At 46.5% G+C, this 22,909-nt stretch overlaps 1 protein-coding gene across 1 annotated transcript in view; it reads left to right on the top strand.

Moving 5' to 3' along the window:
* LOC311244780 (hyaluronidase-4-like) overlaps positions 1 to 22,909 on the top strand; it is a gene marked incomplete at its 5' end in the record, with an annotated part of 74,828 nt that overhangs the window by 8,488 nt on the left and 43,431 nt on the right. The window contains one exon of the mRNA XM_084334467.1: positions 12,860 to 13,149. Within this exon, the coding sequence (XP_084190593.1) occupies positions 12,860 to 13,149 (290 nt within the window). The remainder of the gene's footprint in view (positions 1 to 12,859; positions 13,150 to 22,909) is intronic.

Raw genomic sequence — 22,909 nt, 5'->3', positions numbered from 1 at the left:
CCCGGGATAAGCAGCCAGTTCTCTGCCCGAAACGATGGGGTACTGACTACGGTAGTATTCTCACCGTACGAAGCACTATATATTAACAGACTATTATTAGCTTAATAGACTACGTCCAACTCGACGATATAGTGCCAAATATGACTATTCAAATATTAATATACACGATGTCTCAATACCGATGGTAGGCGAACTTGGCCTTACTCCCACACGTGGCGTCGCGGGGAGGCTTTACGTCTGTGACTCTATTGGAGGGTAAGAAACTGGACTGAAAAAGGAAGTCCTACTTTAGTAGCGCAGTATATATACGCACTATGAACAAATAGTCCCATTAGTGGTGCGGTAGCCAGATTCCTACGCGGAACTAGGACTTGTTCGTACATGTTGAGCGGTACGTTTGAACTGGGTCTGAGGGGTATGGCAGCCTGGCACCAAGGTCTCGACCAATAGTAGAATGGAGACTATTATGGGATGTTCAGTAGGCTAGAATGGATATTCAATGCATATTGTACAAGGAATATACAAGGGATATCAGGGAATATTAGAGAATATACAAATACAATTAAATATATATAAATAAATATATATATTCGGTTTAATCTGGCCCTTCACAACAGCCACCCCCTGATTGGTCCCAGACCTAATCAGTTAAACAGAGACAGATTAATCGCGTTGTCTATTTACACATAAGGGTTTTCTGTAGGGGTCAGTCAACTTCACAAAGTCATAGGGTTATAGGGTCATGGTCATCATCGATTGTGTCTGGGAGTCGGGGCAGTTCTATGAGCCTCGCCACGGGACGGGTGTAAGTGCGACCCTGGACGAGCACTTCAGCTGCTCGGACCTTGCCGTCGGCACCGGTGATCACTTTGCTTACGCGGCCGGCCGGCCACATAGCTCTGGGCAGTGATTGATCAATAATCATGACGACTGTTCCTTCTGTCAAATTGTCTCTCTCCTTTACCCACTTCTGGCGGGTCTGTAGAGACGGTAGGTAGTGCAGTAGGAAACTGCTCCAAAACTTGTCGGCTAATACTTGGCTGTACCTCCACATTCGTCGGCCGTTCGCTTCTTCAGGCCGGTACATTGTCTGGGGTAACGCGGGATCTAGCCGCCCCATCAGGAGTGTGTTGGGGTCTGCGGAGATAACAGTGCTCAATCCACAGAACACAGGCTTCTTATTCTCAGCCTCCTCCTGACTGGCTTCCCTCGGGATAGGCGTGGGCCACTCTCCTTCCGGGAGCTTTAGGAATGCTGGGCCGTCACTGTAGACATTGCGACGGGTGAGGTCATCCAGAGGCATTCCCCGGGTGATGACGTCAGCTGGGTTCTGTTTTGTATCAACGTAGCGCCACTCTGTTTCTCCGGTTAACTCTTCGGTTAAGTCTTGAATCTCGGTGACTCTGACTCCCACGAAGACTTTGTACTTGCATGAGTCCGATTTGATCCAGGCGAGTACTGTCGTGGAATCTGACCACAGGATTGTTCTAGACACCGGTATGGTGAGCTCACGTTGGATGAGCGTGGCTAGGTGCGCTCCGGCTAGGGCTGCGCAGAGCTTTAGACGTGGGATAGATTGTTGCTTGCGTGGGGCTATTCTCGAGCGGGCGAGGACAAATGCTGTGTAGATCTCTCCCCCCTTTTCTTGGGCCCGCAAGAAGGCTACTGATCCGTATGCGACCTCTGAGGCGTCACTGAAGACGTGTAAGTCCATTTTACATGTCTCTGGCCTCACCGTGGGTGGGAAGTAGCTTCGGCGCATATTAACGCCTGGGAGTGAGTGGAGCTCCATCTCCCACTCTCTCCAGGTGGATGCAAGGTATGCGGGAATGGGGTCGTCCCAGCCCTGGTCCTTGTCCCACAATGCTCGTACAATCATTTTTGCCCTGGTGGTGTACGGTAGAATACATCCTAGCGGGTCATATTGTCGGGCGAGTGTTGTGTACACACTCCGTCTGGTGGTCGGCGCCGCCGCCGGCCTTCCCTGCTCCGTAGTCAGGGGCTTGTGTCTGTAGTGAAGCGAATCTGTTTTGAATCGCCACACCAATCCCAGGGTCATCTCCTGGGCTTCTCCCGGGATTGTAGCCATCCAGGTCTCGCTGCTGGCTGCCTTGTCCTCGGAGGAGAGGCTGCGCAGTACTTGCGGATCGCTGCTGGCCCACTGCCTGAGATCAAAGCCGCCTTTGATCAATGAGGCGCGGAGTTTAATCAGGAGAGCCTCGGCTTCTTCCTGGGTTGAAAGGCTTTGTAGACAGTTGTCTACGTAGAAGCTGTTCTTTACGCTGTGTCGGACCTCTTCGTCCGCTGCTGGGTCCTCTGCTACATGTTTCTGTAGTGCAAATGTAGCACAGCAGGGGCTGCACGTCGTTCCGAAGGGGAGGACTTCCCATTGGTAGATGGTTGGGTGCTCATCTCCTGGCTTCTCTCTCCATAGGAACCGTAACAGGGGCTTGTCCTCCTCTACTAATCTCACCTGCAGGAACATTCCTTTAATGTCCCCGCTGATGGCCACCTTTTCCTGGCGGAAGCGGAGTAGAACGCCGAGTAGGGAGGGGCCGAGTGTGGGACCGGGCAGTAACTCTTTATTCAGATTTTGGGATCCGATCTGGTAGCTGCAGTTAAATACTATGCGGTCTTTACCGTTGTGATGGACCTTGTGGTGAGGCACGTACCACGATTCAGTGGTCTGGTCAGCTTCTTTAATGTCCATCTTTGTGACGTGTCCCGCTGTGATGAGCTTCTCAATCTCAGCGCGGTATACACTCTCTTGGGCGGGGTTCTTGGCTAAGCGCCGCTCCGTGTTCAGCAGGTACCGTTCTGTGGCGTCTGTCTTGGCGTGGAAAGTAGGCATTCCTTCTCGCCGCAGGAGTGGCGTGGCGTATCTCAACACGCCGTTGACCGGGACTCTCTTGGTCCCTGTCTCGAGGAGGTGAATGGCGTAAATGTCATCTTTAGAGCGAATGTCTTTCTTTCCGTTCTTAAAGGGCATTTGTTCCAAGGTCCATTGCCGCTCTACGTGTTGCAGGAGTGCGGTTTCTCCCTCTGTGACTCTGGAGTGGAGACATCTAGTGGCTGTACTTCGGTTGAGAGATTTGGCGAGCGGGCCTTGGAGAGTCCATCCCAAACGGGTCTCGACTGCTGCAGGACAGCCTCGGGGTCCGGTATGAACCCGGTCTATCGGGACAATGAGGTCTGCATGGTCGGAGCCTATCAACAGGGTCGGCATAGCATTGTCTATGAGCGGGATCGGTAACTTGCGCAGATGTGCATATTTCTCCATCAGCTTGGCGACGGGGTATGTGTACCGCGACAGCCCTATTTCTTGGCTGGTGAAAGCGTCTGTAATCTGGTACCGTCGCTCAGGCTGGCCGCTTGCTGCGATAGAGAATGAGACATTCTCGCCCTTTATCGTCTTCAAATCTCGTCTTATTGTCCGAATTGTCATTTGGGTTTCGCTTCCCCGCAGCCCTAGCTGGGCCGCAGCGGAGGCGAGCAGAAGGGTCTTCTCGGACCCGTCATCGAGGACGGCGTAAGTGTCCAGGACTTTATTCTGGTAGCTTAGTGTCACACGCACTACTTTTAGGAGTACTCAGGCTCCTGCTGCTGGCGGGATCGATGTACATGACGCTCGCTTTGCTGCTGGATGGTGCGGGTGAAGGGCGCCGTCTGTTACTGTCGTGAAGTATGTCCAGATGGGCTCCATCGCACTTGGTGCACCTTTTCTTTAAGCGGCATTCGGCTGCCATGTGTGAGCGCGCACAGCGAAAACAGCGCTTGTTGGACTTTATCCATTGACTTGCTTCCTCCGCGTTCAGCTTGGGGAAGGAGTCACATTGCGCTAGCCAGTGTTCTTTCTCGCAGTAGGGGCACACTATCTTCCACTTCTCCGTTCTGGAGGGGGTACTGTGGCTCCTGCTGCTCGGTACTGACTCCGATTGGTGCATCACAGTCACCGATCTTCTTCCATCATTTAGTCGTCTGGTTCCTTCTCTGGAGCCAGGGGTGCTCCGTCTGAATGTATCTAGCCGTAGGCTGGTGACTTCTCTCGCCAGGAAGTCTGCTAGATCGAGGAGGTTCGGTTCGGGGCCATTCGGGTCTCGGTGGTCTCTCTGTCGCCTAAAACGCTCCTGTCGAGCGGGCGGCAGCTTCTCCAAGATCCTTTCCACATTTGAGTTGGCGTAAAGTTCATGCCTCCCCTTCTCTCTCTGCGCTCCCAACATCCCTACCAGGGACTGCACTCTGATGGACAGGTCGTCCAGTGCTCGATTGTCTATTGCTGGGGGTAAGCGGTCGATGTGTCGGATCTCCTGGATCACGTAATCCCATATGCGCCCATACCTCTGGTCCAATGCTACCAGCGCTGCTGTGTATGGGGTGGTGGAAGTCGCGTAGGCGAGCGCTATATTATGTGCGCGGGGTACCTTTAAGTGCTTCAGTAGGATGGCGTATTTGTGGTGTTCATCCAATACATCCACCAACATGGTCTCCAGACACATGCTGAGCTCTGTATACTGGGCCCGGTTCTCTTGGGTGAAGTCGGGTACCATAGGCGTGCCAATGTATGACGCTGACTGTGGATACATCGGCGAGCGTTGGGGGAGAGGCCTCCTAGGCGAGTCTCCTCCCGCTCCTTGGTATGGGCTGGTACCGGCAGTGTACCATGGCCCGCTTGTCCAGGTGCTGTTCCTCGGTGCGGGTCGTGCGTCGTGCTCACCCGGGTATAGAGTCGGGGGTCTGTAGCGCAGCTCCGCGGGAGTATAGCCTGGGCTGTACCGGACCTCCTGGTCCGGTAGAGTACTGTGCTGTCGTCGGGCGTGGTTCTCCTCCTCTTCCTCTTCGTCTTCAGTTAGGTCATCCAGTGCTTGTAGTCTCTGGTTTAGCCTCTCCACAGGATATGCTGCTCCTTCCCGGTTGCTAGGTCTCGCTTGGACCGGTGGGGGGAGGTGGTCTGTGGGGGGTATAGACCTCGTCTGTTGGTCAAGTTCAGGGTTGTTTACTCGGCTAGGGGATGCCGCCCTGGAGGTGTGTCTAGACGAGTTCCTGGAGCCTCTGGCGGAGGGAGAGGGTGTTGTCCGTCTGATCAGCTGTTCTATTAGTTGCGCTTGCTGTCTGTCGCGCTCTGCGTCCCGTAGAGCACCAGCAGCTGCTCGCTGGCTGTCTGCTCGGTCTCGGGCCACATTCTCTTCCCTCTGAATGCGTCTTATTTCTAGACGTATATGCTCTTCTTCGCTCCGCTGCTGGATCTGCAGTCGGTCGCGTTCAGCAGCGGCGTTCAGGCTGATGAGGAAGGCCTGCTGTAGGGTCCTCTCTGCCTCGCTGGGAGAAGGCGGTTGTATAGGGGAGCCTTCCCTCGGGGTACTCCTTGCGGAGCCTTGGAGCTCTATCTCCACGGTGCTCTCCCCGTCTTCTTCCGTGCCGAGTTCTGTCTCGGTAGCGTTGTATTCCTCCCGGGACTCATCGGGGACTACTTCTTCAGTACTGGCGGGGTGTGAAGTCATGTCTGGTTCCCACTGGTCCCCACCGTGAACTTGGTCAGTTACATTAGAACCCGTAGGGGCCTCTATGGTCGGGGTAGTCTGGGCGTTGGGGTTAGACATACTTTTACTTTCTAGTTTTACCGCGTTTACTGTTAGTAGAAGACTAGGTTGTTGACTGACAGCGTAAGCCTCTAAGTACTGAGGGAGCCGTCGTTCGCGCTGCGGGCGTTGGTTAGGAGGATCGTTTCGTGGAGTGTTCATCATAGGCCATTTCAATATTAATAACACTATATTAATATTACACTAATTACCCTCCGGCTCGAAGGACCAATTGTAACTGAGGGGTACAATTCCCTGACTGTATTACTAGATATGATACTTACTACCACTACCTTTGTACTTAATATTCGGCCACCCAGTACACGGCATAAATATATTATGATGAACACTGTCACGTAGATGAAACGGATCCAACACAAATGTACGAATTAGAAATAGGTCTTTATTTCTACACAGCGATGGTGTGTAGAGCAAGCACTTAATCAAATCAATCACATTTATGAATGGGAAATAGTATGCACTTTTATGGCAAGAGTATTCGTCGGTATATCAATAGAGAATGTCCAATCTCTGAAGGCGCAGGTGGTACATATACGACCTGGAATAGTTTAAGGAATAACAGCAATGATACTTTAATGATTATAGGCTGGATACACTAGGGGGGGTTAATCCGGTCGCTTGTAAGCCGACAGGAGTAGGAAGGGGGGGGGGGGTAGAATCCGGCTGCCTCATCCGGCCAAGGGTATCCCAGGTGAACCCACTGTAGTGCCGTTCAATGCGCCGGCGATCCTTGGACCACAGATGAAAGCAGGTGGACTCTTTGTGGGCCGGCGTCCTCCGGTCCACGGAGGAGAGACGTGAAGCGACCTCGTCTCGCAGAGCGTCTCCTCACCTTGCGTCCTCTCCAGGGGGGGGGGTTCCAACACACGGCAGTGTCGGGGGTCTTTATCCATGGAATAATCAACGTATACAAAGCATAATCCGTGCCTGGGAAGGCGGGCTGTCGTCGGTAGAATAATCCGGTATACAGGTCCACTCGCTTGTCGGCTCTGGGGCTCCTCGGGTGCAGCTTCACGTGGGGTCAACCACCCGGGATAAGCAGCCAGTTCTCTGCCCGAAACGATGGGGTACTGACTACGGTAGTATTCTCACCGTACGAAGCACTATATATTAACAGACTATTATTAGCTTAATAGACTACGTCCAACTCGACGATATAGTGCCAAATATGACTATTCAAATATTAATATACACAATGTCTCAATACCGATGGTAGGCGAACTTGGCCTTACTCCCACACGTGGCGTCGCGGGGAGGCTTTACGTCTGTGACTCTATTGGAGGGTAAGCAACTGGACTAAAAAAGGAAGTCCTACTTTAGTAGCGCAGTATATATACGCACTATGAACAAATAGTCCCATTAGTGGTGCGGTAGCCAGATTCCTACGCGGAACTAGGACTTGTTCGTACATGTTGAGCGGTACGTTTGAACTGGGTCTGAGGGGTATGGCAGCCTGGCACCAAGGTCTCGACCAATAGTAGAATGGAGACTATTATGGGATGTTCAGTAGGCTAGAATGGATATTCAATGCATATTGTACAAGGAATATACAAGGGATATCAGGGAATATTAGAGAATATACAAATACAATTAAATATATATATATAAATAAATATATATATTCGGTTTAATCTGGCCCTTCACAACACACATGTTTGGGCCAGGTGTGGTTTTGAATGCAGTTTAAAGCCGCCAGTGCCCCTGGGAGTCTGTGGAAGACCTGTGTTGCTCTGGGAGTCTGTGGAAGACCTGTGTTGCTCTGGGAGTCTGTGGAAGACCTGTGTTGCTCTGGGAGTCTGTGGAAGACCTGTGTTGCTCTGGGAGTCTGTGGAAGACCTGTGTTGCTCTGGGAGTCTGTGGAAGACCTGTGTTGCTCTGGGAGTCTGTGGAAGACCTGTGTTGCTCTGGGAGTCTGTGGAAGACCTGTGTTGCTCTGGGAGTCTGTGGAAGACCTGTGTTGCTCTGGGAGTCTGTGGAAGACCTGTGTTGCTCTGGGAGTCTGTGGAAGACCTGTGTTGCTCTGGGAGTCTGTGGAAGACCTGTGTTGCTCTGGGAGTCTGTGGAAGACCTGTGTTGCTCTGGGAGTCTGTGGAAGACCTGTGTTGCTCTGGGAGTCTGTGGAAGACCTGTGTTGCTCTGGGAGTCTGTGGAAGACCTGTGTTGCTCTGGGAGTCTGTGGAAGACCTGTGTTGCTCTGGGAGTCTGTGGAAGACCTGTGTTGCTCTGGGAGTCTGTGGAAGACCTGTGTTGCTCTGGGAGTCTGTGGAAGACCTGTGTTGCTCTGGGAGTCGGTGGAAGACCTGTGTTGCTCTGGGAGTCTGTGGAAGACCTGTGTTGCTCTGGGAGTCTGTGGAAGACCTGTGTTGCTCTGGGAGTCTGTGGAAGACCTGTGTTGCTCTGGGAGTCTGTGGAAGACCTGTGTTGCTCTGGGAGTCTGTGGAAGACCTGTGTTGCTCTGGGAGTCTGTGGAAGACCTGTGTTGCTCTGGGAGTCTGTGGAAGACCTGTGTTGCTCTGGGAGTCTGTGGAAGACCTGTGTTGCTCTGGGAGTCTGTGGAAGACCTGTGTTGCTCTGGGAGTCTGTGGAAGACCTGTGTTGCTCTGGGAGTCTGTGGAAGACCTGTGTTGCTCTGGGAGTCTGTGGAAGACCTGTGTTGCTCTGGGAGTCTGTGGAAGACCTGTGTTGCTCTGGGAGTCTGTGGAAGACCTGTGTTGCTCTGGGAGTCTGTGGAAGACCTGTGTTGCTCTGGGAGTCTGTGGAAGACCTGTGTTGCTCTGGCGTTGGCTTCAACAGTGATGCAGAGCTCCGCTCTATTGCTGCCGGCAGGTGAACTCACTCACGCTCATCTCCCAGAAGCTGCCTCATGCAGCTCTAACTGGATATGGAGCTTTTGCAAAACATGAAAGACAGCATCCAATACTGCACAGTGACTTTATAATACATTATAAAGGCAGTGGTGGAAAGTAACTAAGTATTTGTACTCAAGTTGTGTACCAGTTTCGACTTACTTGTACTTCATGTGAGTATTTTCATTTTAGGGAACTTTATACTTTTTTACTCCATTACATTTCAAGGGAAATGTTGTACGTTTTACTCCACTACATGTATCTGAATCCATCAGTTACTAGCTATTTTGAAGAAAAATATGTTTGCATAGAAAACGCAATATAAAATAAAAAATGTATGAAGATGATATACTTTTTCACATTTGAAGCATGTTAACTTCAACGGGATGTAATCAGTGCAGCGTAACTGGACCACATACCACTCTTAGGGTCATATTTCTCCGTGAAACATGCTGGGAGTGCGCCGGCAGAGCTGGCTTGAAGCGCATCTTGTAGATGACAGAAATAAATCTACAGCCATGCCGCGGTTTTGCACATATTATAGCATATTTGAATAACTTTATTGTATATTAATTATATATATAGCTATTGCCTGACACCACAGTTCGCCCTTTGCTTTTTATTAGCTTTTTAGTAGTGTATTCGTGTAGTTATTATTATTAGTTTTGTCGCGAATCTCAATGGTCTGTGGGAGACAGCCAGACAGGCAGGCAGCTCCGGTGTCAGGTTACAAACAGAGTGGTAGATGAATGGCTGTGATTGGTTGTCTGAAAATGAGCTCCAGCGCATCGCTCTGAAAGTTCAGAAAGTTTCAACTTTCGGCCGCACAAAAAAGCTGAGAAAAGAAGCCGACGGCAGCGCACTTCCTAGAGGCGGCCGCATGCGCTCCCTCCCCATTGGAATACATTGAAAACAGATGCGTGCGGTCAGAAATATGCGCCAAGTGGACGCGGGCCCTAACTGGACCACATACCACTTTTTTTTTTTTTTATAAGTATTTTTATTGCACATTACTTTAGTTACATTCCATATTGATGCACACATGCAATCTTATTTTTTTTCTTGTTCAAAAACAATTGTCCAGCGGCATATAACAAAAAATATTCAAAGTAAGAATAAACATTCTCTTTCTTTTGGCGGGTCCATACATACATATAAACAGGATAGTTAAATAAGCTAGATTTTTGCTGGGAAATAAAAGAAAAAAGAGACCAAAAAATAAATAAATAAAAAACAGAGCATTAGAAAAAGGCCAAAAGCCAAGACACAACAGCGACTATACCTTCAGTTCAGACATTACTGTAATATGAGTGACCTTTTGAACTTATATTTCATTTTATATATCATTAGAAAAAGGCCAAAAGCCAAGACACCACAGAGATTATACCTTCAGACATTGCTGTAATACGAGTAACATTTTGAACTTATATATCCTCTTCATCCTCCCTCAGACCCTTTAAGTAGTCCAACACCGGTCCCCATGTCGTATCAAACACCTTTCTCCGTCCTGTATTTTTAAATCTAAGCCTCTCTAAGTAGAGGGTCTCACCCAGCTCTCTCATCCACATTTCAAATGAAGGTGCTGCATCCGACTTCCAAAATCTCAAAATGAGCTTTTTAGCCAACACAGCACCTAGATATATCGGCCTTTTTTCATTTTCAGAGTACTTAGTGACATCGTCACTATATCCCAAAATGGCCACTAAGGGGCAGGGTTCCCACTGTTTATTAAAAACTTTTGAATAAAAGTCAAATATATCAGACCAGAACGTGTGTAAGTTGGGACAAGACCAGAGTTGATGTGTAAGGGTACCATCTTGATTTTTACATTTGTTACACAGTGGTGATACGCTAGGATACATTTTATTCACTTTCACCTTTGAGTAGTGCAACCTGTGTATCACTTTAAATTGAATCAAGTTGATTCTAACATTTACAGAGCACCGGTGAATATTTGTAAGACATGTTTCCCAGAATTCCTCATTGAGGGGTATCCCCAGTTCTGACTCCCACTCAGTCCTATATCTTTCTGTGCTAACTATTACCTGATTGAAAAGTGTCTGGTATATTATTGTCACCGCCCCTTTACTACCTGGTCTAACATTAATTATATTTTCCAGTGCTTGATGCTGAGGAATGTCTGACCATGTATCTACATGAGTCCTTACGAAGTTCCGTATCTGTAGATAGCGGAAAAAATGTGTTGACGGTAAATCGTGTTTGACCTTCAGTTGCTCGAATGATAGGAACTGGCCCTCTTGGTACAAGTCCTTCAAGCTCCCTATACCCTTCGCCTTCCACTGAGCAAACCCTTGGTCCATAGTGGATGGCTTAAAGGCATGGCACATACCACTTTAACATAACCTTTAATCAGTGCAGCGTAACTGGACAACATACCACATTAACATAACCTTTAATCAGTGCAGCGTAACTGGACCACATACCACTTTAACATAACCTTTAATCAGTGCAGCGTAACTGGACCACATACCACTTTAACATCACCTTTAATAAGTGCAGCGTAACTGGACCACATACCACTTTGACATAACCTTTAATTAGAGCAGCATAACTGGACCACATACCACTTTAACATAACCTTTAATCAGAGCAGCATAACTGGACCACATACCACTTTAACATAACCTTTAATCAGAGCAGCATAACTGGACCACATACCACTTTAACACAACCTTTAATCAGAGCAGCATAACTGGACCACATACCACTTTAACATAACCTTTAATCAGAGCAGCATAACTGGACCACAGACCACTTTAACATAACCTTTAATCAGAGCAGCATAACTGGACCACATATCACTTTAACATAACCTTTATTCAGAGCAGCACAACTGGACCACATACCACTTTAACATAACCTTTAATCAGAGGAGCATAACTGGACCACGTACCACTTTAACATCACCTTTAATCAGAGCAGCATAACTGGACCACATACCACTTTAACATCACCTTTAATCAGAGCAGCATAACTGGACCACATACCACTTTAACATAACCTTTAATCAGAGCAGCATCACTGGACCACATACCACTTTAACATAACCTTTAATCAGAGCAGCATAACTGGACCACATACCACTTTAACATCGCATTTAATCAGAGCAGCATAACTGGACCACATACCACTTTAACATAACCTTTAATCAGAGCAGCATAACTGGACCACAGACCACTTTAACACAACCTTTAATCAGAACAGCATAACTGGACCACATACCACTTTAACATAACCTTTAATCAGAGCAGCATCACTGGACCACATACCACTTTAACATAACATTTAATCAGAGCAGCATAACTGGACCACATACCACTTTAACATAACCTTTAATCAGAGCAGCATAACTGGACCACATACCACTTTAACATAACCTTTAATCAGAGCAGCATCACTGGACCACAGACCACTTTAACATAACCTTTAATCGGAGCAGCATAACTGGACCACATACCACTTTAACACAGCCTTTAATCAGAGCAGCATAACTGGACCACATACCACTTTAACATAACCTTTAATCAGAGCAGCATAACTGGACCACAGACCACTTTAACATAACCTTTAATCAGAGCAGCATAACTGGACCACATACCACTTTAACATAACCTTTAATCAGAGCAGCATAACTGGACCACATACCACTTTAACATAACCTTTAATCAGAGCAGCATCACTGGACCACAGACCACTTTAACATAACCTTTAATCAGAGCAGCATAAGTGGACCACATACCACTTTAACACAACCTTTAGAGGCCACGGTTTGAGGGTTGAAAGCTCCCAAGCACTAGTTTTGCCAACTTCGGCAGTATTATCCTAATCAGCCTGTTGATGTTTATATATATATACTGTATATGTGTTGGGGTGCAATATACATTTATTGAACAGTGCAAAGAAAGTGAATGGGAGGCATAAAAACAAACAATACCCTGAGACGGAAACATTGTCCCTGCGGCCAGTGTGGCCCAACATCTGCTCCACAACAACCATTGGCTCTTGTTAGGCGTGTTCGTCCCGTGTCAACACACGGTAAGAGAGTTCATTAGTCATTCAGAACCAGACGACAGTAGGAGAGGACACGCATGGCCAGAGAGTCGACTCCGGAACAAAGTGTTCTTTTCTTGAGCCCCTTCTGGCACCAGACACAACCCATTGCTGTAAACACACAGAGACGGACAATAGATAGCGTCATAGCGGACGTCATGTGTATAATTCTGTTAGTGCTCCCGTTCTAAAACCGCTCTAACATTTTGAAATGCACAATGCTTACGTTTGAACCCTCTCATCCACTCACTCACTGAAACAGCCTGTTCTCACACAACCCCACTCTTTTCATGCCACTTTAACTTGTGCCCCCCTTCCCCCCCACCGCCCACCGCCTGTCCACAGTTCAACTGCACCAAGGTGAAGTCCTTCCTGGGCCAACGACTGGGCCAGTACATCACCAACGTCACCCGCGCCGCCGAGGTCTGCAGCGACTTCCTGTGCCAGAGCAACGGGCGCTGCGTCCGCCGGAACGCCCGCGCCCAGCACTACCTGCACCTGAGCGCCGACAGCTACCGCATCCAGCCGGCGGGGGACGGCGACTTCGCGGTCAGCGGCTGGCACTCACAGCACGAGCTCCGGCTGCTGGCGGAGAGGTTCCGCTGCCACTGCTACGAGGGGCACGAGGGGGAGAAGTGCGACAGCCTGAACAGGGTGGTGGAAGACGAGGAGGAGGAGGAGGAGAAGGAGGTGGTGGTGGTGGTGGTGGAGGAGGAGAAGTGGGACGACCAGGAGGAGGACTGGAAGAACGACGAGGAGTGGAACGAGGTGGGGAGCGGGGGGGCCGCGCCCCCCGGCGACGGACTTCACTTGATGCCGCTGTTGCTGCTGCTCATGTTGAACCTGTCGGTTGTCAGGATAGTGGCGTGATGACGACGGTACTTTACATAACGTGGAGGACTGGCGGTAGAAGAGGCAGAGCTTCGAGTCACTTTTCTGGGTAATACTGTGTGAAAACCACCAGTAAACTGAATTCACTTACTGTAGTTCTATGATATTGGGACAGTTTGTGTGTATTTATGAACACAACAAGGCCTCTCTCAGATCCCCATAATCAATATGTTCCTGGAAAAGCATGCAGGCTGCTGTCCCAGTATCCACACAATCTGTGTCCCGTTCGTTCTCACGGGAATGAATGCCGTCGCAGATAAGAGTCGTGGCTCTGTTTCATGCTTTGGGACTTGAACTTGAACTTGTTCAGGTACACAGATCCAGTTAAAGGTGCACTATGTTTGGGGAGAGTTTGATTGACATTTGAAGAGCCCACAATTAGTTTACAAATTGTATATATTTACTATACAAAAGCTATGTCATTTGTAGAATAATAAATTTTTTATTGCCTGATGAATCCTACCATTAAAGACAACAACAGTGAAACAGTAACCTTTCAGTAGCGTCAGGCACTGTTTCAGGGACCAAACAGTTTGTTTATTCAGTTATGACATCTTCTTTTTCACGTCTCACAGTTTCAAATGTCTCTCTCCAAACAACACGATGCACCTTTAACTCATTGTGTGCCATACCCGAGATAAGTCGGGTTATCTCGCCATGCGTTGAGTGCCAAAACCAGAGATTTTCTCGGGTTTTGATCCTTTGATATTTTCCTTTGATCCCCATTCTATACGGTCAGCCGGAGCCCTCTAGGTGTCCCTGATTCATCTGCCTACGTTGGCATTGCAATGCCGATCGGGGTAAGACTACCCCCCCCCCCCCCTTGATGATTTTGTGAAGGCACATATGTACATGGTATATATACCTTTGATTTGGGAGTATTTGGGGATTCAGGCGATCAACCAGAACGATTTGAGCTTATTGCATATAACGTGTCATATCTCGTGGAAATATATATGGAAAAAGACTGGATTCTTTTGGAAAGGGGCGATGTTTTGCGTGTAGCGTGTAACAAACTACAGTGTGTAGAAATTAACTGATTAGTCAGTAATGGACTATGAACAATGCCTGTAAAATGAGCCATACTATTGTCTCCTCAACTATAATACAGAACACACGGTGGGTCTGCAAACATTGCTAAAATGGTCAATAACGCTGGCGCCAGCCAGTACAGATGGGGAAAGTCGGTGGCAGTTAAAGAGTAGAATTTAGTTTGTGGGTGGATTTTCAAGAACCATGAATGCACATTAATAATAAATACATTACAAACTAGCATGCACATTTCTGTGAAGGGGTCGATGCAAACCTTGTTCCGAGGACCTTTTAAAGTGAAGCTCTTAACATACAAATGCGGCACGGTGGTGTAGTGGTTAACACTGTCGCCTCACAGCAAGAAGGTCCAGGGTTCGATTCCCGCTTGGGGACCAGGTTTCCATGATGCCAGTTACCCAGGTGGGGTATCTCCCAGGCCTTTCTGTGTGGAGTTTGCATGTTCTCCCCGTGCTCACAAGGGTTTCCCCCCCGATAAGATAAACCCAATGGAAAAACATGCACAACAATAGATCGCTAACGCTGTGGCGTCCTTGACGAAGACGGACAGGAGCACTTGGATTGGTCCCCTGGCGCGGCTCACGTTGACGCCTGTCTGCTCCCGGCTGCCCTTGGGGGGGAAGGACGACGGGATGGGTTAATCGCAGATATGAATTGCATGCATGCATCGCATGTGTGCCGATTGATGACCTCTGAGCAGGTCCTAAATTATTATTATAATGTGACAGGCATGTCCAGTAGGATCCTATTAGATTTCTTTAATTTCCAGTAGGATCCTATTAGATTTCTTTAATTTCCAGTAGCATCCTATTAGATTTCAAGTTTCTATCTCCTATTAACGTAATCATCTTGTAGGCTACATAACTTACAGTCACACAGGGATGCTAAGACTAAGATGTTAGGTGTCTCCTATTGACCGTCGCCCCACAGGTTGGAGAACTGAACTGGGAAAAGAGTAAACTGGATTTAGGGTTGGCTGGTGTTGTTGGGGCAGCTGCTCATTACGTGTTCCACAGTTTATTCGCATTCGCACTGGGCGCTATCCACGAGACCCCATTTCTGCATTGCTGGTCCGAAGCGCCCTACGCCCGACTAATTATCTCTTTCCAATTGATGCCTGTGTTTTCCTCAAATGACAATGTATTTTTTTGTATGTGATTTTCTAGATGTCTATAAAAACCACGTCGACTTGAACTTTCATTCCAAGCAACGAAGGCACAATTGACGTTATTACGAGGTATATTCCCACGACAGCGGTGAGGTGCTTTCAATGGCATTTTAAAAAAACAGTCACCTGCAGTTCTGATGCACGTTTGTGTGACAACATCCCTGACGTCACCATGACGAATCTTCTTCTGTCTCTGATTGACATTTTGCCTTTAGGTACCAGACAATATGCACTGGTCTCTTTGACCAACCACTGTATGCATTTCTCCAGCAATACACCGTTACCCTACTTTAGATATTGATTGTGAAACAAACAGGGCTGTGTTGTCCTCATCCCATGTCTGAAGTCTACAAACTCGCCCCCAACAAAAACGAAATGGGCCAATGTATTGAAATAACATCAATGAGCTTTCAAATTGTGCAACCACTTAACATTCTACACCATCAGTAACAATAACCAAAAACCCAGGACGAAAATTGTGAAAATGTGCAATGACTTTGCTAGAACAATATGTAAGCCAATCAGCAGTGACTACGCGCGAACTGCCTCCACAGTTCTAGTCCTTTGTGCTAAAGGGATAGTCCACTCTTTTTGATTGACCTGGGTAGTAGTCATTCCAATAAGCACTTGCACCTGAGTTTTACTTGTTGAGATACTGGAAACAAAAAAGTGTTGCTGGCAATTAATGTCATTGGGGGGGGGGGGGGATCTTGGAACAATCACATTTAAATGTACTTCTCTGTAGTTTACTGTAATATGCAACTTGATACTGTGCTTGGTTTCTTCAGAGAAACGTGGTGGAAAAGTGGTTACAAAAGTTAGTTTTCCTCTAACGTATCTCATCCAATCAAGTAATTACTAAACTGATATATATATTTTTTTATATAATAAAAGCCATTTTTGCTACAACAATATTGAACACTATTGTATCTCAATGGGTGCTTATGGTCTGTACATAGCACCACTGTATTGTCATCGTGAGAACAGCAGGAATGCTGAACTTACTATACCGTTAGCTTAATCATTTTAACAAAACACCAAAGATGGGCATATATACTGATGCAATAATAATAGTGTGAATTAAAGGCCTTTTTAATGTTGAGGTTGGCTCTAATGACACAGTCTTGAATGTGGGCCTGGAATGTAGAACATAAAATATATCCATTGCATTTGAAAATGTAGCACATATTACTTTATAGCACTGACCCTGGTTTATTTGTGTACCATACATGTACCTCAACCATTTAATCTCTGTGTTGACACTCACTCAGACCAGCTCAGCAACATACTCATCTCAGCCACTGTGTATCACGTAGTGCTCATGTGTGTGTAACTGTCCAGTGCACTTGTACTTTTCATATCAAGATTGTATACCAAATATGCAACAAGGACTATGCAACAAGTGAAAAATTGTTGCCTGAATGTAAAATCCACTGCAAATAAAGATACATTCTTTTTTTGGAATAAAGCCATGTTTCGTTCATTTTCCTTCAAAGTGACTTATTCTTTCCTTGGAGCGCCTTATTCTTCCCAAAATGAGCTTGTTGTTAAAAGCTGCATATATCTGTTGAAATGATGGTGCTCCTGTATTTGTTCACATCACAATATATTACAAAATTAAATTAAGTAAAACTGCAGGTCTATTGACAATGAGTAAAACTAAAGGCAGTCTATGTATTTTTATTTTAAGTACACTATAGCTTCAATTTAGTTATCCTTTATTTTACATTAAAAAAAATTTAAGAAACGTGTCGAGCACACACACACACACACACACACACACACACACACACACACACACACACACACACACACATTGATTGATTGATTGATTGATTGATTGAAAACTTTATTAACAGATTGCAGAATGGGTACAGTACAGTACAGCTCAATACATACAATTGTTAAGGGGATGCAGACCAGAGAAAGACTTTCGTCTTGTTTACATCAGGGTCCCCCATTTTCAATTCATCGTAACATATGTGACATACATGACATACCGATAGACAGTACTGCTACATCTATACATTTATGACATACCAGATTTGCAATTACAGTACTGTTTGTGATACAAAAAGAGTCCAGAAAGAAAAGAGTATATACATTAGACGTAGAAACTGTACATTGGATTGGGTAGGTGGGGGTGGGGGGGGACTGTACATTGGAGGTGGATGGGTGGGTGGGGGGGGGGGGGGGGGTTGGGTAGGAGTGTGGGGGGGGGGGGGGTTGGGTAGGAGGGGTGGGTGGGGGACACTGTACACCTGTACAAACAAACACTGTAGATTGGACCATACTTGGTAATTTACTGTACATTGGAGGGGGTTGTGTTCGGACATTTACAGGGGCCAGTTTCGAGTTGCAGTCTCCCTTAGGTGTTTTTTGAGAGTGTTTTTGAAAGTGGGTAGTGATTCACATTCCTTTACAGCTTTGGGTAGGGCGTTCCACATTGATGTGGCATAATTGACACACACACACACACACACTCTTTAGTATAATGTGGCAACCCGACCCCTAACACACATTTCGCAATTATGCCACATCGTCGATGTGGAACGCCCTACCCACAGCTGTAAAGGAATGTGAATCACTACCCACCTTCAAAACCACTCTTAAAGAACACCTACGGGAGACTGCGATTCGAAACTGGCCCCTGTAAATGTCCAACCCCCCCCCCCCCCCCTCCAATGTACAGTAAATGTCCTAACCCAATAATACACGAGACCCTCTTCTTGGGACCAAGTAAGGTTTCGTCGATATTCCAATGTACAGCCTGAAGCCTTATGTAGTACATATCCACATTTCATAAAGATCCATTCAGAAATGAGTGATTAGGAGTGATTTTGGTAAACTGTTTATTTGGGGTATCATTGGAAGCCGCACTCATTGGCTACAATGATCCACAATCATTTTCGAGATCGGATCTAGATTGACGGAACTACTGCAGCCTGAGTGGTATTTTGCGCAAAACCGTGTACTTTGCACAAGCCTCAAATACCGGCATGTAACTCGAGAACCGCTGAACGGATTTTGTCGGAGTTTGTCGCCATCGACAGGCAACAACAGCTGTATTACAAAATATGCACACCCGAGCCACTAGGGGTCGCCAAAGTGCCGATTGCAAAAGGTCCAAAAAACGTCCCATATGTGGGACGTTGCATGCTAAGAGCAGGGATTTAAAAGCTTCGACAGAGCAGGCGCCCCTGACGACGGCAGGTAATTTGTTCCACAGGTAGGGAGCGCGGTAGACAAAGGCTCTGTGTCTGGCAGATTTCTTTTTAACCCTAGGAATCGATAGAAGCCCCGCATTTTGTGAGCGCAGAGCACGAGCGGGCGAGTATCGGGAGATGAGATCGGATAGATAGAGCGGTGCGAGCCCATTTAAAATTTTGTAGGTGAGGAGTAGCACTTTAAAGTCAGATCTGGCTTGAATAGGAAGCCAGTGTAAGGTGGACAAAACTGGTGTGATGTGATCAAATTTGTAGTTTTAGTATATTTTGCACAAGTTGAAGATTTTTTTATGCTTGAATTAGGTAGGCCTGAAAAAAGTGCATCAAACAGTGCTGAAACTTGGGTGCTGCAGTGTTGAGTGCCTAGTAGTAGAGACATATTACGAGCCCTGGGGGACACTCGTCCGAAGGGGGCGGGGGGCCGACAGGGACCCTCTCCATGATACTCGGCAGGAGTGGTCGTCGAGGTAGGATGTCAGCCAAAATATAAAAAACCATATACTTCAGTCGTTTTAGTTTCAGTTTAAAAAATGTTATGCCTAGTTTTAGTGACACCAACTATGCAGTGTGGAAATGCCTAAACAGAATAAGATCTGGTGTTGGACGTTCAAAAGCAACTCTCGCCAAATGGGGATACTTACATGATGGGGACGTTTGTGTGTGATTGTGCCACTGAAACACAGACCATGCAGCACCTCCTGATACGCCCCCTGCTGGAACAGCCCTGCACAGCAGCGGACTCAATGAGTTCAATGAGAAGGGACAGCAATGTGCTCAGCTGTGGTTGAACCACATCTAGCCAAGCCTTGTAACAGACTGTATTGTGGACACAACAAGAATTAAGAAGTGGTCACATTAGTTTTAGTTAATTGTAATAATCTTGTTGAAGACACACATACACTATTTAGTTTAAGTATTATCTGCCGCAGGGTCTATTGAAGAGGGCTGGTAAGATGCCACAAAGCAGAGCAGATGGAAGTAGCTGTCTTGACAGAGGCTCTAACCTTTGTGCGTGAGGACGGCAGATTTATGCACACAGATTACCTCAATGCACAACAGCTGTGTAGCCACCCTGTTCCCAGGTGTAATTGGCAACAGGTGTGTAGCCACTCCTGCTCCCAGGTGTAATTAGCAAGGTTGAATGCTTACACCAGCCACCCCCACACCTCAGTTCGTTTTAGTTTTTTTTGTAATATAAGATAGAATAGAATAGAATAGAATAGAATAGAATAGAATAGAATAGAATAGAATAGAATAGAATAGAATAGAATAGAAATACTTTTATTATCCCGTAGGAAATTTGACACTGCAAATCGCTCAACATTTAAACATTTAAACATTTAGACAGGACAGGTCACAAATTAGAATAATAACACAAATCAAATCAAGTTGCCTAGGATAAGAGTAGAGTAAAATAGAATACAATTAAATGAAATAAAATATACAGAAATAAATACAGTAAGAATATACTGAGCATACTGAGCATGGGGGAAGCAATTTGGTCAATATAATTATAATTTAAATCTAACTAAATGAAATATATATTCCAGTATTCACAGTGTCACAAGGTGCAGTATGATTCAGGTAGTGTATTGTCCTCCTTGGGTTCCAATAAGACCTAGATAAATGTCTGGCAGCCGTCACTGCCCCCTGTTGTGGAGCCTGGAGGCCGCTAGTCGCGTCCTCCTGCCACTATTGAGCTGCCGCTCTGTGCTCAGTGATGCAGTGAGGCACAGTGATGCATTATATAGTCTGATGGCTGTTGGAATGAAGGACTTCCTGTGCCGTTCAGTGCTGCATTTGGGTAGTGTAAGCCTAGCACTGAACATGCTCCTCCTGTCAGCCAAGTCTGTGTATAGTGGGTGGGAGGGGTTTTCCCTGATGGCCTGGAGCTTAGCGAGGCTCCTCCTCTCCGCCACCCTCGCTAGAGAGTTCAGCTCCACCCCAACCACGCTGCTGGCCTTCCTGACCAGCTTATCCAGCCTGGATGTGTCCACTGCTCTCAGTCCGCTGCCCCAGCAGGTCACAGCGTACAAGAAGGCGCCCGCCACCACCGTCTCATCCTTGTACAGACATTGAAGGATCTCAGCCTTCTGAGGAAGTAGAGTCGGCTCTGGCCCTTCTTGTATAGTGCTTCTGCATGTTTTGACCCGTTCAGTTTGTTGTCGATGTGCACACAGAGGTATTTGTACACCTCAAGCATGTCCACATCAACTCCCCTGATGGAAACGGGGGTCACAGGTGCACTCCTCCTCCTCCCCAGCTCCACAACCATTTCCTTGGTCTTTGCCACATTTAGCTGCAGGTGGTTTTTATCGCACCATGTGACAAAGTCCACTACCAGTTCCCGGTATTCCCTCTCGTCACCGTCCTTTATACATCCCACTATCGCAGAGTCATCAGAAGATAGTTAAAGATTGTTCTTTATTGTCTGTTGATACAGAAATATTTTGTGTCGGAACACACGATACTGCACAGATCATACCCACTTTAACATAACCTTTAATCAGAGCAGCATAACTGGACCACACACCACTTTAACATCACCTTTAATTAGAGCAGCATAACTGGACCACATACCACTTTAACATAACCTTTAATCAGAGCAGCATAACTGGACCACATACCACTTTAACATAACCTTTAATCAGTGCAGCGTAACTGGACCACACACCACTTTAACATAACCTTTAATCAGAGCAGCATAACTGGACCACATACCACTTTAACATAACCTTTAATCAGAGCAGCATAACTGGACCACATACCACTTTAACATAACCTTTAATCAGAGCAGCATAACTGGACCACATACCACTTTAACATAACCTTTAATCAGAGCAGCATCACTGGACCACAGACCACTTTAACATAACCTTTAATCAGAGCAGCATAACTGGACCACATACCACTTTAACATAACCTTTAATCAGAGCAGCATCACTGGACCACAGACCACTTTAACATCACCTTTAATCAGAGCAGCATAACTGGACCACATACCACTTTAACATAACCTTTAATCAGAGCAGCATAACTGGACCACATCCCACTTTAACATGACCTTTAATCAGAGCAGCATAACTGGACCACATACCACTTTAACATAACATTTAATCAGAGCAGCATTAGGTTATATATTTACCACCGTTGACATATTTACACACCAACCATTCAGGTTATATATTTAGGTATATTATACCCACCGTATTTAAGTTTAAGTCACATGGTGTGTCATCTCTGTGTTCGTTTCGGGACAGCACATCATGTGATCTGTTTTTTTTTTTTTTTTTACATCTGTTTATTTGCATCTTTCATTTCACAAAGAATTAGTGCTGTATACGTTAACATAAATTGATAAGAGTTAAAAGAGTTTCATAAAAACATAGGTTATATTACACACACACACACACACACGCACGCACGCACGCACGCACACACACACACACACACACACACACACACACACACACACACACACACACACACACACACACACACACACACACACACACACACACACACACACACACAAACACACACACACACACACACACACTTACAAAGTATAATACAAGTTTAAATTAGAAATACAATATATCAGTAATAGTACAAAGCTGCGTTATAGAGTGATTATTAGACGTCTCATATTAGGTATAAACTAGAGTAGCTAGAGTTACAGATGATGTATTGCCTAGTATCAATATAATCAATGAAGGGTTGCAGAGTCCGATGGCATTGATCTCCTATGATGTTGTTGAACAGTTCATCAGCTCGCTCCACCCTGTATCACACCCTTCATCAGCTCCACCCTGCATCACACCCTTCATCAGCTCCACCCTGCATCACACTCTTCATCAGCTCCACCCTGCATCACACTCTTCATCAGCTCCACCCTGCATCACACTCTTCATCAGCTCCACCCTGCATCACACTCTTCATCAGCTCCACCCTGCATCACACCCTTCATCAGCTCCACCCTGCATCACACTCTTCATCAGCTCCACCCTGCATCACACCCTTCATCAGCTCCACCCTGCATCACACTCTTCATCAGCT

The sequence above is a fragment of the Notolepis coatsorum genome, assembly GCF_963971535.1.
Source record: "Notolepis coatsorum genome assembly, chromosome: 18".
NCBI classification, from domain to species: domain Eukaryota; kingdom Metazoa; phylum Chordata; class Actinopteri; order Aulopiformes; family Paralepididae; genus Notolepis; species Notolepis coatsorum.
The sequence above is the reverse complement of the archived record's forward strand: the minus strand, read 5'-3'. Positions and strand labels throughout refer to the sequence as shown.